Consider the following 18,179-nt stretch of genomic DNA (forward strand, 5'->3'; position numbering starts at 1 on the left):
ATATCAAGCATCAATGTCAGAGACTTGTAGCTTATATTATGTGCTTTAAATTATTTATAGCTTGAAAACAATTTAAAAATTGTAAATTGTTTGTACAACTTAAAATACTCATAACTCTCTTTAAAATTAAAATATAATAAAAAGCCCACGAGAAGCCTTCCGTAATAATCTTACCTTTAATTTTAATAAGAAGTCAATTGACTCTAATTTTTAAGCTAACTTAGCTAAACGTGATCTGCTGAATGTAAAATTTGAATTGTTACGCTCTTGTAAGATGGAGGCAACACATGTGGGTATAGAGTCATCTTAAAAAGTAAGTGAAATAATGAAATTAAGAATACTGGTGGTATAGGGGTCTTGTAAAGGTAAGACAAATAGGTTTTATATTTTATTATTATTTGACTTTGTAATTAACTTTCAAAATAAAAATAAAATTTGTAAATTTAAATTATACTTAAATTGTTTTGAGGCGATATCTAAACAAAATAATATCATTCCTTCAATAATATTATTCTAAGATCTTATTCTTATTCTTCTACGATCTCTTATTTTACTATAGGATTATTATTTAAAAAAAAAAAATAATTAAATGTGTAATTTTGTTTATGTTGAGCATGTGCCAGAGACACAACAGTGAGCTGACAACCTCTAAAATATACCAAATTATTTTTATACATATATATTGTTTATTATGTATTGAATGTTGAATGGTTCTATTTTTAGTCATTAGTGGTATGTGACAAAAAATAATTCACATGAGTGGAACACAAAAAAGAAAGTTTGAGAATCTCTGATATACCACATGAGTGGTACACAAAAAAGAAAGTTTGAGAAGCTCTGATATACAAATTATAAAATTGTTTCTTTGTACATAACACAAAAATTATGTTCACTGTTATGGCGCAACATTGAACTAGCTTGGTATGCTATAGCACACCCTTGCCAGTCCACCCGTATTAACTATATATATGTTAAAATATAATATTATTATAAACTTACTTACAACTGTTCATTCACTCCACTTTTTTTTGTGGCACCTTATCATTAGCACTATTTACTTGGTTATCAGTCAGGTCTTGTACTCCTATCCAAGAACTAAAACACTGGTGCAAAGTGATGATTAAAAACACCAATGTTAAAATTGGAGCTATTCGAAATAATGCAGTTTGGCAGAACAAAAACAAAATTATTGAAGCCGCCATACAAAGGTTACTTAATTGTGCGTAGAATTTCCTAAAACATAAAAGTACAATATAATACCATAATACAATGATTTTTTTTTAAAATCATTACTCACAAATTACGTTTGGGAATGTCCATCTGCCATAAAATACCTGCACATGTATTTAATATTAAGGAGGAAATCCATGATGGATCTGGATCTAAGTATTTGCTATGACTATAAAAGTTTTAAAAAATTAATTTCAAACTTTAATTCAAAGCATATCTAAAAAAATTACTTGTAATTTCGTGCCCATTCAATGCTGCATGGCAAATGACAACCACAAATTAGTAACCACAACAAAAACAGTGAAAAATGCAGGTGGATGGATGTCAACGATAAATTCAAACCAGGTTTTTCACCTTTCATAAAGTAATCTTTGAAAAATATCACTGGATAATAAATTAACTGGTCAATGCAGTCTTGTACCAATGTGCATAGCTAAGACATACAGTATTAAAATAACCATTAGTTGCTTCTATACTTAATTCAATTTTAGGATGAAAAACTTTATTTTTTTTAGCATTGATTAGTAAAGAAAAGTTAATACACTGGGTATTGTTGATGGACAAATAATATTACTACATTTATGAAAATAATAATATTACAATTAAAATAAAGGATGTTACAAAATATAAACTTAATTAATATAATAAATTAACTTACTAAGAAATAATAAAAAAATGCTGAAATAACAAGCCCTACAGTACCACAAGTATGGTAAGAAATTACAATGGCTATCATTGAAACAGCTATCGGTAATTTTCCAAATCCATACAATATCCAGTCAGATAATGTAGCATTCTTTTGCAACGTTTTCATTATAAACCTATTAAATAGTTAACACATAAAAATGCTTAATTATTTTAAACAAAAAACAATTTATGTCTAGTATTTACCGGACCAACAGTTCGTTTATGGCTTTCCCCCAAAACAACATCATCATCCATAGTGCTACAGTAGCAAAATACATAAATGAATTGGTTATGCAATATAGCAATGACGAAAAGACCATGGTCTTTAGCGGATGTCCAAGCCAATCTATACCACCAATTGGCTTATTGATGTTGGGCCACTGATTTTGTCTAGAAAAGAAATATTACTGTAACTTCAAGAATACCTAATAAAGAAAATTAATCAACTTAATGAACTTACATAACTGTCAAAAAACAAATTGTAACAACTAAAGTCTTGAAAACTCTAATTATAGATGGTAAGGAGTTGTGATATATTGAGCAATCATCTTTAGCTGAATTCGCCAACTGCGAAAATTGATTTGACAACACTAACAATATTATGATTCCAATGTAAGAGGGAAATGTTAATCCGTATTTCAATCCTATTGTTCCGATTGTGTCCATAATAGATAGATCTAATCTAAAAATCAATAAATTTGTATTACAAATGCGCAGTTGATTTTTAATGCTTACTCAATACGATAGTTGCATGTTGGGTCTAATATGAATTGCAAGTATGGATTTGTTGTTCCATTTGACAAAGGAATGTTTTCTAAAGATATTCTCAGTGGTTCCACATAACTGTCACTGAAATTAGATGTAAGAATATCAACCCCACTCTGAAAAACTAATAGCCTGTGGTGAAAATTAGCTTACCTAGTAATACCATGCAAAACACCTTGTGTCCATGGTACGATAAATTTAGAAACAGCATGATGATGTTTTTTTGAGCATTTGATGGGTACCATGTGCACATTATACACACAATGCATGCATATACTAGCTGACCAACCACGCAGAATAGTTTTGTACTGTATTGTTTCAAAAACATTGACTTTCCACAACAGATGTCTATCAAAAACTCCATACCAAAATCGCCAAAATATTTGATTTGTTCTATCACTAGCTTCATATAAGTCAATATTCAAAGCAGTCTAGAAAGTAGAGTTATTAATTTTTTATATAATTTTGATAACAGTTAAGAAAACTTACCAGTTTTTTAGTGTTTTTGATTTTGAAAACCAAATTTGAATGACCTAATTTATAAACGTCAGGTATCTTTAAAGTAATATGCCTTCTTTTCATATGTTTTGAAACTGATATAGTACTATTAGAAGACCAATTTGTACCAAATAAACTAAAATAATAAAAATATACGGTTTTTACAATTTTAATGAATATTGTATAAAAAATTAATTCAATTTAATATCATACCAGTGTTTTTTTGAATGATAATCAGGTTTGCACGAAAACACCCAATCATGATAATCAATATTTACAGCTTCAGCTGTCATTTCATAGTTAACAGATTTTTCAAACAATGGCAGATGAATGATAATTGGCATTGCTGTTCCTTTTTCCAATGAAATTGATCTTTGAAGCTTGTATGTTTCATTCCATTCAATCACGTTGGGTTCATTCAATTTTACAGTAATAGGGTGCAAGTTAGAATGAAACCATTTTCCATTACTTCTCTGTAAATTAATATATACAATTATTAGAATATCACTCATGTAACAGATGGACTAATGAGTAAAGCAGATCAAATAGATCTAATATAAGCTATTATGTGATTAAAAGTTATTGTTTTTTTTTACACACCTTGTCAAAATGATAAGAAGATACTTTTTTTCTCCATTCATAAATTGTATCATCCGATTCAGATTCTGCGGAGTCAAATAGCACTCTTACGATGGATTTGACTAATGATTTACACCACAATATACATTGATGGTCAGTAGAAGTCCAGACACCAGGTATAGCTAAACTCTGGAGGTTAATTGGATATTTGAATTTTGTAATCTTTTTAATCCTAGTTCAATAATTTATATAAATTAGGGTACTTACTAATGCATTTATATCTGCATGTGGAGTATACGTCAGGCAAGGCCAGACCATTAAGTCTCGATGCCCGCCACCAATGGATAATAGTGAAATATTTGACAGAAATGAAGACCTTGGCTTGTCTAATCCGTTCCCCCAAATTTTTTCTACTTGGTCATAATAGCTATCCATATAGTGATCGGCTAAAAATAAAGGCCTGTGAGGAGTGGCAAGAGTAATTATCAGTTCTACGAGGTTGGTATCAAATGAAGGATTGATGAACAATCCTTTGGCTATAATACCACCCTGAAAACAAAAAAATATTATAATAATACAATAGCCAATAACATACTAATAGTAATACAATAAAATACAATTTAGCATTATAACTTGGAAGTAAATTGATTTTTCTATGATTAGATCACATACTAAATTGACCTAAATGAACAATATTGAAATTCAGGAAAATATCAATCTTAAATTATGAATTTTAAAATGAAAGATGGCCCTCACTTTTTGTGAGACAATGTAAAATACTCAGAATGGTAGTGTGGCAATAACAAATAAGTACCAATCATTAAAAACTTTATGAAAATTGAAAATTAAAAAAAAAGTGTGTAACTATTTATTATAATGGATTTTAGTATCTTAATGTTAACAATGCTGTCAAAAAAAATAAAATATGTCGAGCAGTTTTACTTTTTAGTATTATACCACATGTGTGTAAAAGACAGAGAGAGGAGCAACTTATTACACAATTATTACTCACTCAGTCTAAAGATAATTAAGTTCAATAATGTATTACCATAGAATGTCCAATAAGTATAATCGATGTAGGTTTATAGTCATATTCATATGTTTTTATGATTGTATCAATACATTGGGAAACAAATGCAGTTTGCTGTAATAAAACACCTCCAAAGACAGCAGAATATTCTTCGTTCAAGTCGACAGTAAAAAAATCAAATTTTACATTTGATTGTATATGGTACATCTTTCTAATGTTAACCGAAGCAATGGACCGAACTGTAATGAAAAACACATGAATAGTTCATTAAAAAAAATAGTTTAAAAACTATTGATAAATAGGCAATTACAGTATTAATACTATGATTACCTTGCCTGTACGAACCACTGTGTCCAGGTATAAAAACTACTGGTGTACCATAAAACTTCATAGATTTTATTTTCTCCATTGTTTGGCCTTCGGTATAAGCGTACAAATTATACTTTCCCCTGTTCATAGGCACCGAGATTTCCTGGAAAAGTAGAAAATAAATGTGGCTATTAATTGGTATTATCATCATTATCATCATCAACTATGATTATCATTATGAAGTGTATAAATAATAAACTGTTGTCACTTACGACAAAATGAGGGTATTCAAACATGAACGTCATCTCACAATTGTTGGCTGACTTTTGGGTTAACGTCAACTGCTTGTAGACGCCCGTTATGAAGATTAATAAAAGGATTGCGCTCACATAGCTCACCGGACTGGGTATCTTTATCCTAATGATGTATTTCCAAATGTCCATCTTCCAGACGTCGATTGTGTGTCCAGTGGCAGTGACGTGTGTGTGTGTGTGTGTGTGTTCAATTCGATAGCTACCTAATATGTTCGAACACATAGAAACTGCAATACAAACTGTAACATTTAATAATAAATAACATTGCAAACGAGTAGTGTTGGCCTTAATCTGTTTAAATTGAATAATTTCATTAATTTATATAAAAGGTATCTGACGGGCATTATCCGTTTTTAAATAATAATAATAAAATATTGTGTACTATTAAACTGTTAAAGTGTTAACCGGAGTAACTAGTGAGGAAGTATTTAATCTATTCTGCGGTAGTTGTCAAAAAAATGATAAGCAATTATATTATTTGGAATCAGTACGCAAGGATACCAACGTTGAAAAGAAGTGCAGTGAGTTGCAGCATCAACATAACTCAAAAGTGATTATTAAACCCGTAAGGCCGTAAGTCCATTGCCATGTTTTGTAGGAGTCAGTAGCTTACTAATGTACTATGAGGGGGGGGGGTATTGATTCATATGAGTTGTAATTTTTTATTCAATACTAACTGAAAACTAAAATTTATATTACCTGTAATTAAGTGCATTGTACCCATACCAAATTGCCCATCATAATAAAATGAACTAAGTTATAATTGGGAGATTAAGTGGTCGATAAATGGAATAAATAATAATTTTCTCTGTGTTGCTGAAATTGTGTCACCATTGGCATTTTGATTTCCTCTCCAATTTCTTTAGCAAGTTGTTCAGGTGTGCTAAATAAATCATAGAATTTCGATTGTGCATTGCTAACTGCTAAGCACTTCCATTATCAGAATCAGAACACTTAAATTATAAGCATAGTGGATGTCAGCGAAGTTTGCCCCCCTACTTTGTCCCATCAATTTCACACTTTACGTAGCCCCCCCCCCCCCTCACCACATTGTCCTATCCATCTAAAATACTATCGGCGAAGAAATGAATCATACGACCAAGATACCTACCGTTGAAAGGTACTAAACGTAAAATGATTGAACTGTCAACAGATGTACCTACCTTCAAATTGGAGACCGTAAGCAAGTCAAAGATTTCGATTTTGGAAGAATTTCACCACCTGATTTGTACAAAAATAATGTGCTTAGTAAGACTAAACAGAATTACATAGATAAGTCATTAGGAGTCATTAAAAAAATCCAATTGATTCTTTGATTGAATTGAAGCACACTTCTCAGGCTGGAAATATTCATCATATTGGCAGTGATCCAGCTATTATCCATTATTGGACAAATCATTGAATTGTCATACATAAAGATATAACTAAAAATATAGCAGGTTTTTTATTTATGCTACTGGTAGTCTTGTCAAAAAAGTCCAGCGTACGTCTCTTGAGTTGTTATCAGGTGATATATTTGTTGTAAATGAAAGGTTTAGCCAAATTCCTGTTACTCAAATGATAAGTGAAAAACACGATTCAATAACTACTGGATATTGGCTGGATATGTGATTGAGATGTAGGCTGAATGCGCCTAGTGAAGCAGTATCAGATTACACTAGAAGTCGACTATATACGAAGGTTTCATGGATAATGGGAAATACACAAGACACAGCGATTTGGAAAGGAAATTCACAAAGTGTTAAAGCAAAATATTGGCACCAGTCCGAGATGGATCGGAAAATGTGGGAGGGGGGCTACGTGAAGTTGGCCCCCTTCAATTTTAAAATGATTGCCAGAGCTAAAGTTGAAGTTTGCAAATTCTAAAAACAGATTTGTAAATTATTACAAAGTATTTGCAAAATATTTGTACAGGTTTGAAATTGATCGGACAAAGTAGGGGGGCCAACTTCACTCACATACATAGTGGATCGTGGATGATTCATAGAAAAAAATATCTTGGATTACGACCATTGCTGCAAGAATAAAACTTCGATGAAAATAAAAAACAATATAAACCCATGGAAAAATCCTGAACTCAATAGAAAAGAAGAAGCCATAATAAACTGCCTCCGAATTGGACACACACACCTAACACACAGCTACTTGATGAGCAAAGACGATCCTCCACTATGTGACTCATGCAATCTTTTTTTAACGGTCAATCACATCATTACAGAATGTCAAAAATATAACCAGTATCGAAATCAATACCACATCTCCGAACAAATTTGCCAAGCACTATAGGACCAAACCCACAGGACGTAAAAAACTTAATTTTATTCTTAAAAAAAAACAGAATTGTACAATTTAATTTAATGTAATCATGTAAATACTAAAATACTAATAAAGTAACCAACAAATTCTTGTACTAATGTCGATGTATATTTCTGATCAATAAAAAAAAAAAAAACTTCGATGTTTGAGGGTTTGTTGTGGTGTGAACCTTTTTTTGATGCTTCTCTGTTACTGTTATTCATTTAATAAAAAAAAAAATTGCCACAAAAAGTGTCTTGAATGTAATTACAGCACCTAGCTTTAAACACCTACTTTAAACATAAACATAAAAAAATTAAAAAATAAAAATAAAAATCTATCCATATAATTAAATCACACTAGATTTAAACAAGTTGAAAGTGTCATCACCTGGCTTCTTTCCTCAAATTTATGTATCATGTTATTGTTTGTTTCCTTATCTCACATATACTTATTATGTCTTAGTTAGGTATAGATTGTATATTTTCTTCTAAAAAAAAAAAAAAATATTGCATACCTATTATTTATAAAAAAATACTAGGGAAAAATAATAATTTTAGGTAATAGATAGGTATTTACATTTTTAATGCTTATTTGCGGTTGATTGCAAAGATTTTCCTGCATTACTAAAATAATATATTATTCAAATTATTGATCATAATACGCAAACTCCTGATGGAGTATCAGCCGAACTAAAACCTAAAATCTATTTTTAAACACCAAATGTAAACAATTTTTCATACACGCGCGTAATGATAATATGAAAATATAAAATATTCATCATTTGAATGTATACCTATTGGCTATTTTATTTTAAGTAATAACTAATAAATAATAAGTAATGTAATAACAAATTACTTTTGAACAGCGGCCCACCGGGAAAGTTCCCGGTTTCCCGGCGGCCCAGTCCGCCCCTGCCCGAGTTTCACGACAGCGAATTTCATTGGCAGCAAGCTAATAATGTATAAAATATTAAGCAATATTAAACAATATACAAATTACAAGTTCAAATAAATATATGTAGGTACTGTTTACGAGATTTCTCATTAAATAAATTATTCAAATTGTTAAATTAATACATAAATATAATTCAATAATACTTTAACAGTTTAACACAACTTTGGTTTATCAATCATTACCCTGTAAATTGGGTAGGTAATAAATCCATAACGTGATTGATGATAGTCGATAGTTAATCGTATATTTCGTCATTTCGGGTAAAACCAAAGAATCTATTTTTCTATTCGTGAATATGTGTTTAAAAATATATTTATTGAATCAGAGGGAAAGTTCTGGGAACATTTCAAATACCAGATATTAAATAATATAAACAGATCTAAGTCGTCGTCTAATAGAGTAAAATAATATATGTATGTGATATATATTATATGCATATAATAATATTATACCACAGACTATAATAATATAATATGAAAAAAGTCATAATATAGTATGTGATTAAACCATGATCATCGACAACAGTGTTTATCTATCTGGATAACTATCATTTAAGTACCTTATCTGTTATATGCTGTTATCTATCTTAATCAATAATCATAATTCATAATAGAAAACCACTAACCAAACAATAATCCAAAAATGGAATATTATTGAACTTTGAGTTTTGGCTGTAACAGCGAGTAACCCACAACTCACTACCGAGTTTAACTGTAACATTTTTACACGAACAAGTGTCAAGTACTACAAGCGCTACACGGTTTAACGGTTACATCAACTGCCAGCTGTTTGAATCACAAAATGCGTGAATTGTACATTAATATGTAATCATTAACTGTGTTACATCATCCATGCATCATCAGCATCAGGATTAGGTAGGTAATCATCTAATATGACCTATGTAGACTGTAAAGTATACTGTAGGTACTCAAATAATTAGCAATTTGTTGGTATTAGAGAATAGGTAGTACCTGTTATGATAGTAGACCATTTGTTCAATGTCATTGAGTTGTGTGATTTGATTTTTGAATTCTGTTCATTATTAAACTAAACAAGTCTGTTGAAGTATGTCTTCAATTATATTAAAATACCATGATTACATTGAAGAATAATCATGTTTACTGCTTTTGGTTGTACCGATATGACGTTTATTTTTAATTTTTACTATCAAAGTGTGTGTCCGGCGTTTAACATAAATATTCAGAAATCTGAACGAGCATTTAGAAAACATGAACTTAGAACAGGTACCTTCTATTATACGTCCTATTTTGATCACTCAAGTTTTGAAAATAAATACAATTTGAATAATTTGTTTAGTTACAATAATTTTGTAGGTTCTTAGTTCCTACATTTTATAGTATAGATTCTACAAATGGGTTTATAGTTTCATAATTTAATACTTTATCTGGTTATCTGAGCTATAATGAAATTTATGTTTGAGCCATTGTACAACGACATAATATTTTGGCGATATTTTGGTTAATAAAACAAGGTTTACACTCTGAGTTTCTAAGAATCTATTGATGTAACTTTTATTGTGGGTCAATTATCTTCTCGAAGAATAAAAAATTGTCTTTGGCCAAATAATAAATGCTATGTTATTAGTTAAGATTTATTATTTTTTTTATTTTGTGAATAATATTATAATTCATTCGTATTGATTATATTTATACGTTTTGTTGTCTAACTCTCTTGGTAGTAGTTCCATATTATATTGTTAATATTAATATATAAAATTGTTTTATAAAAGATGTCTATTAACAAAATGGTTGAATAATATGTCAATGCAATGGAATACCCAGGATTTTTAAATTAAAATTATGCACCATAACATCATTGGTATCTACTGTTCTATGGTACATAATATACAGGACCTTGGAAAAAGAAACCTAGGCTAGGGGATAATACCTTGTGGGCCCCACTGTTTTTGACTACCTATCATTAGTTTTGTCAGGTAACTGTTGTGAGTTCATTTTAAACTTTTTCCCCTCTGTGTTCATAACATTTTTATTTTCAATTGTTTCTTTAGTTTAAAATAATTGAGTAATCCTACATTTTTGGGCCTTTTTAAAAATTCCAGGCCTTGTTGGAATTCCCCCTTCCCTCTTGACAGGCCTAATAATATGTAATATGTTAAATTTAATATTTTATATAATTTTTGTTTTTATAAAACCACATTCTAAAATATTGTTTTATTGTTTTTTCCAATCATCTAAATGTATTAGTCGGCTACCTTTTTCAAAAATAAGTGGACCGCTTTAACTTCGCAGAGCCTTTTTTTTATAAAATGTATATTGGCCAAAGCCAATCCGTTCAGATGACGTTTTACTTGCATGTGTTATCTTGGTCTTATTAACATACAACATAGCTAATTCTACGCTTAGAATAATCAATTTTACTTGATTACTTTTAATATTATTATTTGAGGAAGAGGTATGGCGAATAATGGATATCATGTAAAATTATAAAAGTAATGCAATATTAATCAAAAAAGTAAAAATATTATTTTGGATCTCATTATAAATTTTCAAAATATGCTATCATTTGTTCTGTCTAATATTTATGTATTTATAATTACATGACAAGCACAAAAGTAATATGGTCAAGAGGACGTTTATTTTGTCTCCGTCTTCCTTACATATAACATTAATAACTTAGTTTTCTGAAGAACTCATTTTACTTAGTTCTTAACTTGAATTAAATGTAGTAAGTTAGAGACTATACAGACTATACAAAATTTCCTCTTGACCAAACTGTTTTTGTACTTGTTCCTCAATTATAAATAAGTAAATATAAGAAAGAATATATTATGACCTATTATAACATTTAAAAGTAAAAATATTATCTATGATTATATTCACATAAGCTTTTATTGATGTTTTAATTTGAAAGTTGAAGTATCTTAAAATATATGATTAGGCTTTTGATAATATTTTTTCTATTAAATTTAATGATAGATCCAATTCATTCTAATATTAGGAATGACGAGTAAAATTAATCATTTTGTACTTAAAATTTGGTATATTATATTATGTTTGTAAGATGAATACTATACATTTGAGATGATCCTAACCAGATTGATTGTATATATATGTTTTTAATTGCTTCAGTGATAAACCATATGTTTAGGTGTTGCTGAAGTAACTAGAAATTGTAATTGTAGGTGTTTAAATACTTGCCAGTTCGTAAAACATTTGCACAATTAGGTACCTAATGTATTAAGCCAAATACATTTAGCCAAATGTAGTTTTAATCCTTTATATTTTCATTGGCATTTTAAACTTGAAACTTCTTCAAGAATTGAACAATCATAAATTAAAAGATCTTAAGTGTAGATAGTTGCCACCATAAAAATTGTGTCATTCTTATTTCATACTGAAATTTTATGGATCAAGCCGTACCGGAAAAGGCCACTGAGTTTTAGGATTTCTATCATTTGAGTATAGCTATAACTACTGTACGGTTTAATAATTTGATTCAATTATTTTTTCTACTAATGTTTGTACTCAATTTCCTTTACCATATAAAAATAAAATTAGTACCAAAACACCCATAACTGGCCTATTTTTTGAGCCCCTTTTGAGTGAGCGGCCCACCAAGATATTCTCTGTTAGCTCGAAAACCTACTCCGGTTCCGAGAATGAGGCCTTTAAAGGTCATAATATCACTGAGTTGTTGATTAATCTTTATACACAATATTTAAATGATGAAGTCGAAAAAGTTAAAAAACAACCATGTTTTTATTTTTATTTAATAATTTAACACCGGTGAAACTGCGAAGGTACAGAAAATATTATGTTTACTTAACATAAGAATTAATACAACAAATCAAGAATTAAATACAATCAATTAAACATGCATTTTTAATTTAGAAAACAGATCAAAATTAACTAGTTTGTTACAGAACTCAGCCTGGTTGCAAATCGGTTAAATTTCTTAAACTTTGCATTTTAATGTATGTCAAGATATTTTGAATTTATATTTTAACTTTTGCTAAATTTTCCAAATCCGTAACATCCTTAAAAATTTGTCTGAAGTGCTCATCTGCAGTCTGCACCTTCTTGAATATTTTAAAATACACTGTAACTTACTATGATGTAGGGCAAAGCCTTAAAGACATCATGTTGTTTGCTCTACAGAGAAATTATCTTCTTCTCATGTCTGGTGCTTGACAATTTTGAGATAATAAAATAATTATAAGTTATATATATTAGTAAGCATACCATATGATGATAACATATATATAGCTAACAAGTCTAATTTATTTATTTAAATATGTGTGTGCCAAATTTATTAAAATAAAATATCAATTAATTATGTTCATTATTGTTTGTTCTAGTTCCAATAAGTATCAAAATGAAATTTGAAAAAAGCATTGTTCCAGCTGGTTGGGAAAGCGACGAGTATGATGAATTTGGTGATCTTATTGAACACAAGTCATATCATGTAAAACCAGAAGAAGAAGATTTTCAATTAACATTGAAAACTGCCTGTGCAACAAATAATGTATCTGAAATCAACCGTATTTTAAAATCTGGAACTGTTAATATCAATAGTTATTTGCATAATAGTTGGACCGCTTTGATGCATGCAGCATTTAATGGAGCATTAGATGCAGTGACATATCTTTTACAGAATGGCGCAGACCCATTACTTGAGTTTGACTGTCATAATGTTATAATGTGTGTATGCAATTGTACTTGCATTTCTAATGAATCGGACTTATTAAATTGTCTAAAGCTTTTAGCAAATTTTGATAGTATTGACATCAACTCAAGAGATAGAACTGGACTGACAGCACTCATGTATGCATGCTCCAATGGTTGGTTGAAGTTAGTAGAATTTCTAGTCGATCATGGTGCAGATATAGAGTTGAAAGATCATGAGTCTGGAGAGACGGCTTTATTTTTTGCAGTACGTATCAATCATGTAAATATTGTGAAATTTCTATTATCAAAAGGAGCTGACAAGGATGCCACTGACAATAAATGTCAGACAGTGCATAGAATAGCTGAAAATAAAAACATGGTTGATATTTTAAATTTATTGAGTATGGATTATAAAAATCCACAACTAGAAGTTTATTATTCAGGAGAAGAAAATGCTTACTGGAATGAAGTTATGACTGAATTGGAAAATGGTTTTAGTAAAGACATAAAATCATTTTTAGAAGCATTATCAATGGAAATCTATACAGATCATCTAGTTGCCAATAATGTAGATTTTAAAAGTCTACTTACTGGAAATAATGATCAACTTTTAAACATGGGAATCACTTTATCACCGCATCGTAAACTTTTGGCTACAGCGCTTAAATGTTTTCATACATGGGGTTGGTCTCGTCATACTTTAGATGTTAAAAAAGACAATATGAATGCTGAAAAAATTGCACAGACATTGGGGATTATAGTTAGACAATTGCATATATTAGATGCTTCAATAAAGTACTTAGGAAATAATAGTTATGGCTTGAATCAACAAAAAGGTCAAGAAGCCTTTAATCTTTTAAAAAGGATTAGAACTACAGAGGATAAAATATTTAAAATATTAGACCAAGAAGTGAGAATAGGTCAAGTGGACTACACAGGATATAATAAGATAAGAAATCAAAATATAAAAATAAACATGGATAACTTGTTTGCTAGTGCAGCTGTTCTTTTAGTATTATTGCGTATATTTTAAATATATTTTTTAATTTTATACTTGATCGATTAATAAATATAAAATGTTGTTGGTGTTTTAAATTGTAAACTAACTATTAATTTTTGTATTGTTATCAATTTAAAATAAATACAATATAATTACTTATTTTAACATCATATTTTTTTTTGTATTCTTCTGGTGACTTAACTATTTAAGTCAACATACGTACATTGTATACCCAACTAAAAACTGACATTACAATTGAGTATAATTAACAATTTTATTATTAATTGCGCACATTAATGACACAAATACACAATTATGATTTGTATACCTTAGGTACCTATTTGTATTTTAGTGTCAGAATATAATGTAATATTATGGAATTTTGCAATATGTTATAGGGAATAGTCATGAATACTGCATGATAATTTATAAGTAAATAAAAAACTTGCATTCGTTAGCTTCAATATACCCAACAACTGAGATGTAACACTTGGACTTGAAGAGAACACCGCCACACAAATTTTAAAGTTCCTAAACAAAACTAAATTGTTTAACCTAATTTAATAAAAAAAAAAAAATCATAAATGATAGCAATTGGCCATTGTTGATGTCAATTAAGAACAATAAGAAAAAAAACCTTGTAGGTTGATTGTTTTATAATGACTGAAATTATAATGTTTGTGTACAATCCATAATGGAAATTTATTTCTGTTTGTTTTAGTAGGTATTTATGGAAGTAGTGAAGCTATTTTGGGTTTTCAGCAATATTTACATGGCTACATTGTCACATTGATTCATTATAATATGATTTAGGCATGTACACAGTAAATCTATGTGTGTTTTTCTTATAAGACCTACATTATAGGTAATTGAGTATCTACTGCCAAAAACTCGTTAGAAAATGTCTGGAGAGTAGAGTTCCAAAAAAGTAAATGGGAAGATACCTTCCATGATTTGGTGGAAGTTTAGCAGGTACCTATCTATATTGAAATATTAAATTAGAAGGTACTCTCAAAAATATTTTTTTTACACTACCTTGCCCCTATAATAAGAATAGTAACTACAAGACAATAATATTTTAATAATAAATCAAGATATATGCAATAGATTTAAATTGCTAATAATAACATTGCTTTAATAATACTATAGAATTATTTTTAATCAATTTGGCAACAAATATTTTCTGATAATTGATAAATAATAATAAACAATAGTGTATTGTCTAAATAACTAAAATTGGTTTAATCAATGTTCACAATAATTTATTATCAATTGATTTATAAAAATAATTTTCAATTTTATAACATTTTTTATTTTGGTACCTATTGATTAGTCTTAAAATAAATTGTATAATAATTATTATTATCAAATATCAATCAATAATCTAAGTTTAATTTTCAACATAATGTATTATTTAATTACTAATAGTTAATAGGTATCTAATATATCCATATGCACATTATTAAATGTATAAAATCCTATGAACAATATAAACATACAAAAGTAATTTTGTTAACTCACAAACATTTTATCTATGAATTCAACTAGAATCTCAGATAAAATAATAGAATTAGACCTATTATAACCTACCTACCTACACACTTATTTAGATGTATTTTAAAATGAGTTTAATTGAAATCATATTTATAATTTTCATACCTACTCTGGAAAACAAATATAGTAGGTACCTATTGGCTATTTAATATACATTTACACCCCCCCCCCCCTCGACAGTAAGACACAATGTAAAATACAATCGTTCAAAACTAAAATCAACGTCTAATATTGTAAGGTGTAGAAATAAAAAAAAAATAAAAATGGTGTTAATTTTTGGGCGGGTGCAACGATCTCGTGATTGCAATTATTGTTATATAATATTATATAGATATGTATAATTCAGATTATTTTAAAATCGAAAAATTCTTGCTTGCAATGAGCGTGTGACTTGTACGTTGTTGCTATACAATATGAAGTATAAGGAATATTATTATTTATCGTGGCAACTTTAGTCAATTTGTTCTTAGGAAAAAATGGTAACTGCCAACGGATAGTACAATAATCACAGGAAAAAATATTCTGATACCAATGAATATAAGACACTTTATTTTTGAAAATTGTACCAGACATATTATCAGAGGGGAGCTGCTGCCCATTCAGCAATCCCCATAAAAACGCCCCTAACGCAGTAGTAAATTCGTCGAATCCTTTACGATTTCGTCTCTACATAATCGGTTTCTACTTAATACAATATTACAATAAATCTATCAGTTGTACCTACCTACATAATCATATCTTCTGTAAGTATCTACATTGAACTGCACACAATCATACGTCTGGCTTAAAATGGAATGGGGTTTGTAGGTACTCGTATAGGTCCAAGGTATCGCAGTCGGTAGGTAGGCACCTAATACTTATTCGTTCATGGACCTAAGCATGGCTAAATAAATATATAGATAAATTATCATTAACTATTATAATTATAATTAATAAATTTATTTAGCCATGGACCCAACTATGTATATAATTTATCAGGGGCGTACGCGGGGGGGAGGAGTTGTTTGACCCACCACCTTTGGTACTTTTTAACTACCCTGTTTACGTATCGATGCATACAAATTAATACAATTTAAAAAATATTTTGATATTTTTATATCTGCTCCCATTAGAATATGTCTATGTACGCCACTGTAATTTATATTTTATAGGGGTGCTATTGTTTTTATAAAAAAGATTCAATAGAGAAGGACGAATGATTAATAGATTTCGGGGTAAACGGTTACTTTGTAATGTACATTGTTTAAAATGTATAACACAGACATTTTGTATAGTCAGGTAAAAATGAACATTGCAATTTGCAGAACGCGGACACAGTACGACCGGGTAAGAGTGTTAATTTCAAAATGTGGACACTTGGTACTATTATATTATAGATAGGCAGTATAAAATATTATGAAAATTGTAAATATAAAGACCGACTACCTATAATATATGATATAAAGTTTGATGAGTTTTAAATATTATTTTATTTATTTTAAATTAAAGATTTTATAAATTAGCCAAAATAATCAAACTTTTTTTTATTTATTGGTTAGCTGGTATAATAACCAAATATTAGGTACCTATCTACTTTATAATATATTTATAAATTATAATTAGTACCTATATTACCAAATGGTATTTGAACTTAATTACATTTTAAATATAATTGGTGATGCGACTATTCAGACTTTTTTATATTATACTTATAAGGCTATATAACCTATACTTTATGTAGTTTTATGATATTATATTTATAGTAGTACAAAGTGTCCGCTTTTTACAATCTAAAGTTGTACCCGTTCACGTTTCAACCGTACAAGGTGACCTAAAACCACATTTTGAGTGAGTACGGGTAGTACCTATCCACAATTTACGTAAGAAGGTTGGTATACTTATCTTAAATCGTGGCTACACGGGTACTACACCTATGTAAGGGACGACAAATAAAATCCTGGTTCCAGAGGATCTTGTGGATTCGCTTATACTGTATAGAGCAGTGTGTTTCCCAACCTTTTTACCACCACGGACCACATCGATAATATTTTATACGTCGCGGACCACCTCAATTTTACGAAAACTAGGAAGACCTTTTTATTTTGCTCATTAACAAGTATAATACGGTTCTTCAATAAATCGAAATGTTTTTTTGCTATTAAAAAAAAAAAAAAATTGTAATAGAAATCGAAGAAAAAATTATGGTACCGCGGACCACCGGTTGGGAAACACTGGTATATACAATATACTTATATATAATCACGGTGTGATGTATCGGTAGTATACTAGTATGTATATGCAGTTCAATGTTTGATGTTTCTACATAAATAGTT

At 29.3% G+C, this 18,179-nt stretch overlaps 2 protein-coding genes across 6 annotated transcripts; one reads left to right on the plus strand and one right to left on the minus strand.

Annotated features, from left to right (window-relative positions):
- Positions 1-173: 173 nt before the first annotated feature.
- On the minus strand, positions 174-5,920 carry LOC111038831 (GPI inositol-deacylase). Of its 3 annotated transcripts, none has more exons than XM_022322074.1 (16): positions 5,371-5,920; positions 5,120-5,261; positions 4,808-5,028; positions 4,027-4,308; positions 3,781-3,948; positions 3,394-3,653; positions 3,172-3,316; positions 2,836-3,113; positions 2,653-2,766; positions 2,378-2,599; positions 2,122-2,307; positions 1,889-2,051; positions 1,461-1,663; positions 1,298-1,399; positions 1,004-1,233; positions 174-305 (listed from the first exon to the last, which is right to left on the minus strand). In XM_022322074.1, exons 1-15 carry the CDS (start codon positions 5,632-5,634, stop codon positions 1,014-1,016), a joined length of 2,970 nt encoding a protein of 989 aa, XP_022177766.1. In that variant the 5' UTR covers positions 5,635-5,920; the 3' UTR covers positions 174-305; positions 1,004-1,013. The 3 variants fall into 3 exon arrangements, with proteins under 3 accessions (XP_022177766.1, XP_022177765.1, XP_022177764.1); XM_022322073.1 differs by having other exon boundaries at positions 1,000-1,233; XM_022322072.1 differs by lacking the exon at positions 174-305 and having other exon boundaries at positions 555-1,233.
- A 3,333-nt stretch (positions 5,921-9,253) lies between these two features.
- LOC111038840 (ankyrin repeat, SAM and basic leucine zipper domain-containing protein 1-like) lies at positions 9,254-14,357 on the plus strand. Of its 3 annotated transcripts, none has more exons than XM_022322088.1 (2): positions 9,254-9,543; positions 13,004-14,357. In XM_022322088.1, exon 2 carries the CDS (start codon positions 13,021-13,023, stop codon positions 14,344-14,346), a length of 1,326 nt encoding a protein of 441 aa, XP_022177780.1. In that variant the 5' UTR covers positions 9,254-9,543; positions 13,004-13,020; the 3' UTR covers positions 14,347-14,357. The 3 variants fall into 3 exon arrangements, with proteins under 3 accessions (XP_022177780.1, XP_022177779.1, XP_022177778.1); XM_022322087.1 differs by having other exon boundaries at positions 9,255-9,539; XM_022322086.1 differs by lacking the exon at positions 9,254-9,543 and adding an exon at positions 9,550-9,908.
- Positions 14,358-18,179: the final 3,822 nt, after the last annotated feature.

Source organism: Myzus persicae, unplaced genomic scaffold (genome assembly GCF_001856785.1).
Source record: "Myzus persicae strain clone G006 unplaced genomic scaffold, MPER_G0061.0, whole genome shotgun sequence".
Classification (NCBI taxonomy): Eukaryota; Metazoa; Arthropoda; class Insecta; order Hemiptera; family Aphididae; genus Myzus; species Myzus persicae.

Bases quoted from the DNA above. Each gene is read 5' to 3' on its own strand.
- LOC111038831 (XM_022322074.1), bottom strand. From the start codon at position 5,634: ATGTGTTCGAACATATTAGGTAGCTATCGAATTGAACACACACACACA. The intron at 5,262-5,370 runs GTAAGTGACAAC...CTACTTTTCCAG, and splicing joins TTGAATACCCTCATTTTGTC to GAAATCTCGGTGCCTATGAA. The intron at 3,949-4,026 runs GTAAGTACCCTA...ATTAACCTCCAG, and splicing joins ATGCAGATATAAATGCATTA to AGTTTAGCTATACCTGGTGT.
- LOC111038840 (XM_022322086.1), top strand. From the start codon at position 9,779: ATGTTTACTGCTTTTGGTTGTACCGATATGACGTTTATTTTTAATTTT. The intron at 9,909-13,003 runs GTACCTTCTATT...TGTTTGTTCTAG, and splicing joins AAAACATGAACTTAGAACAG to TTCCAATAAGTATCAAAATG.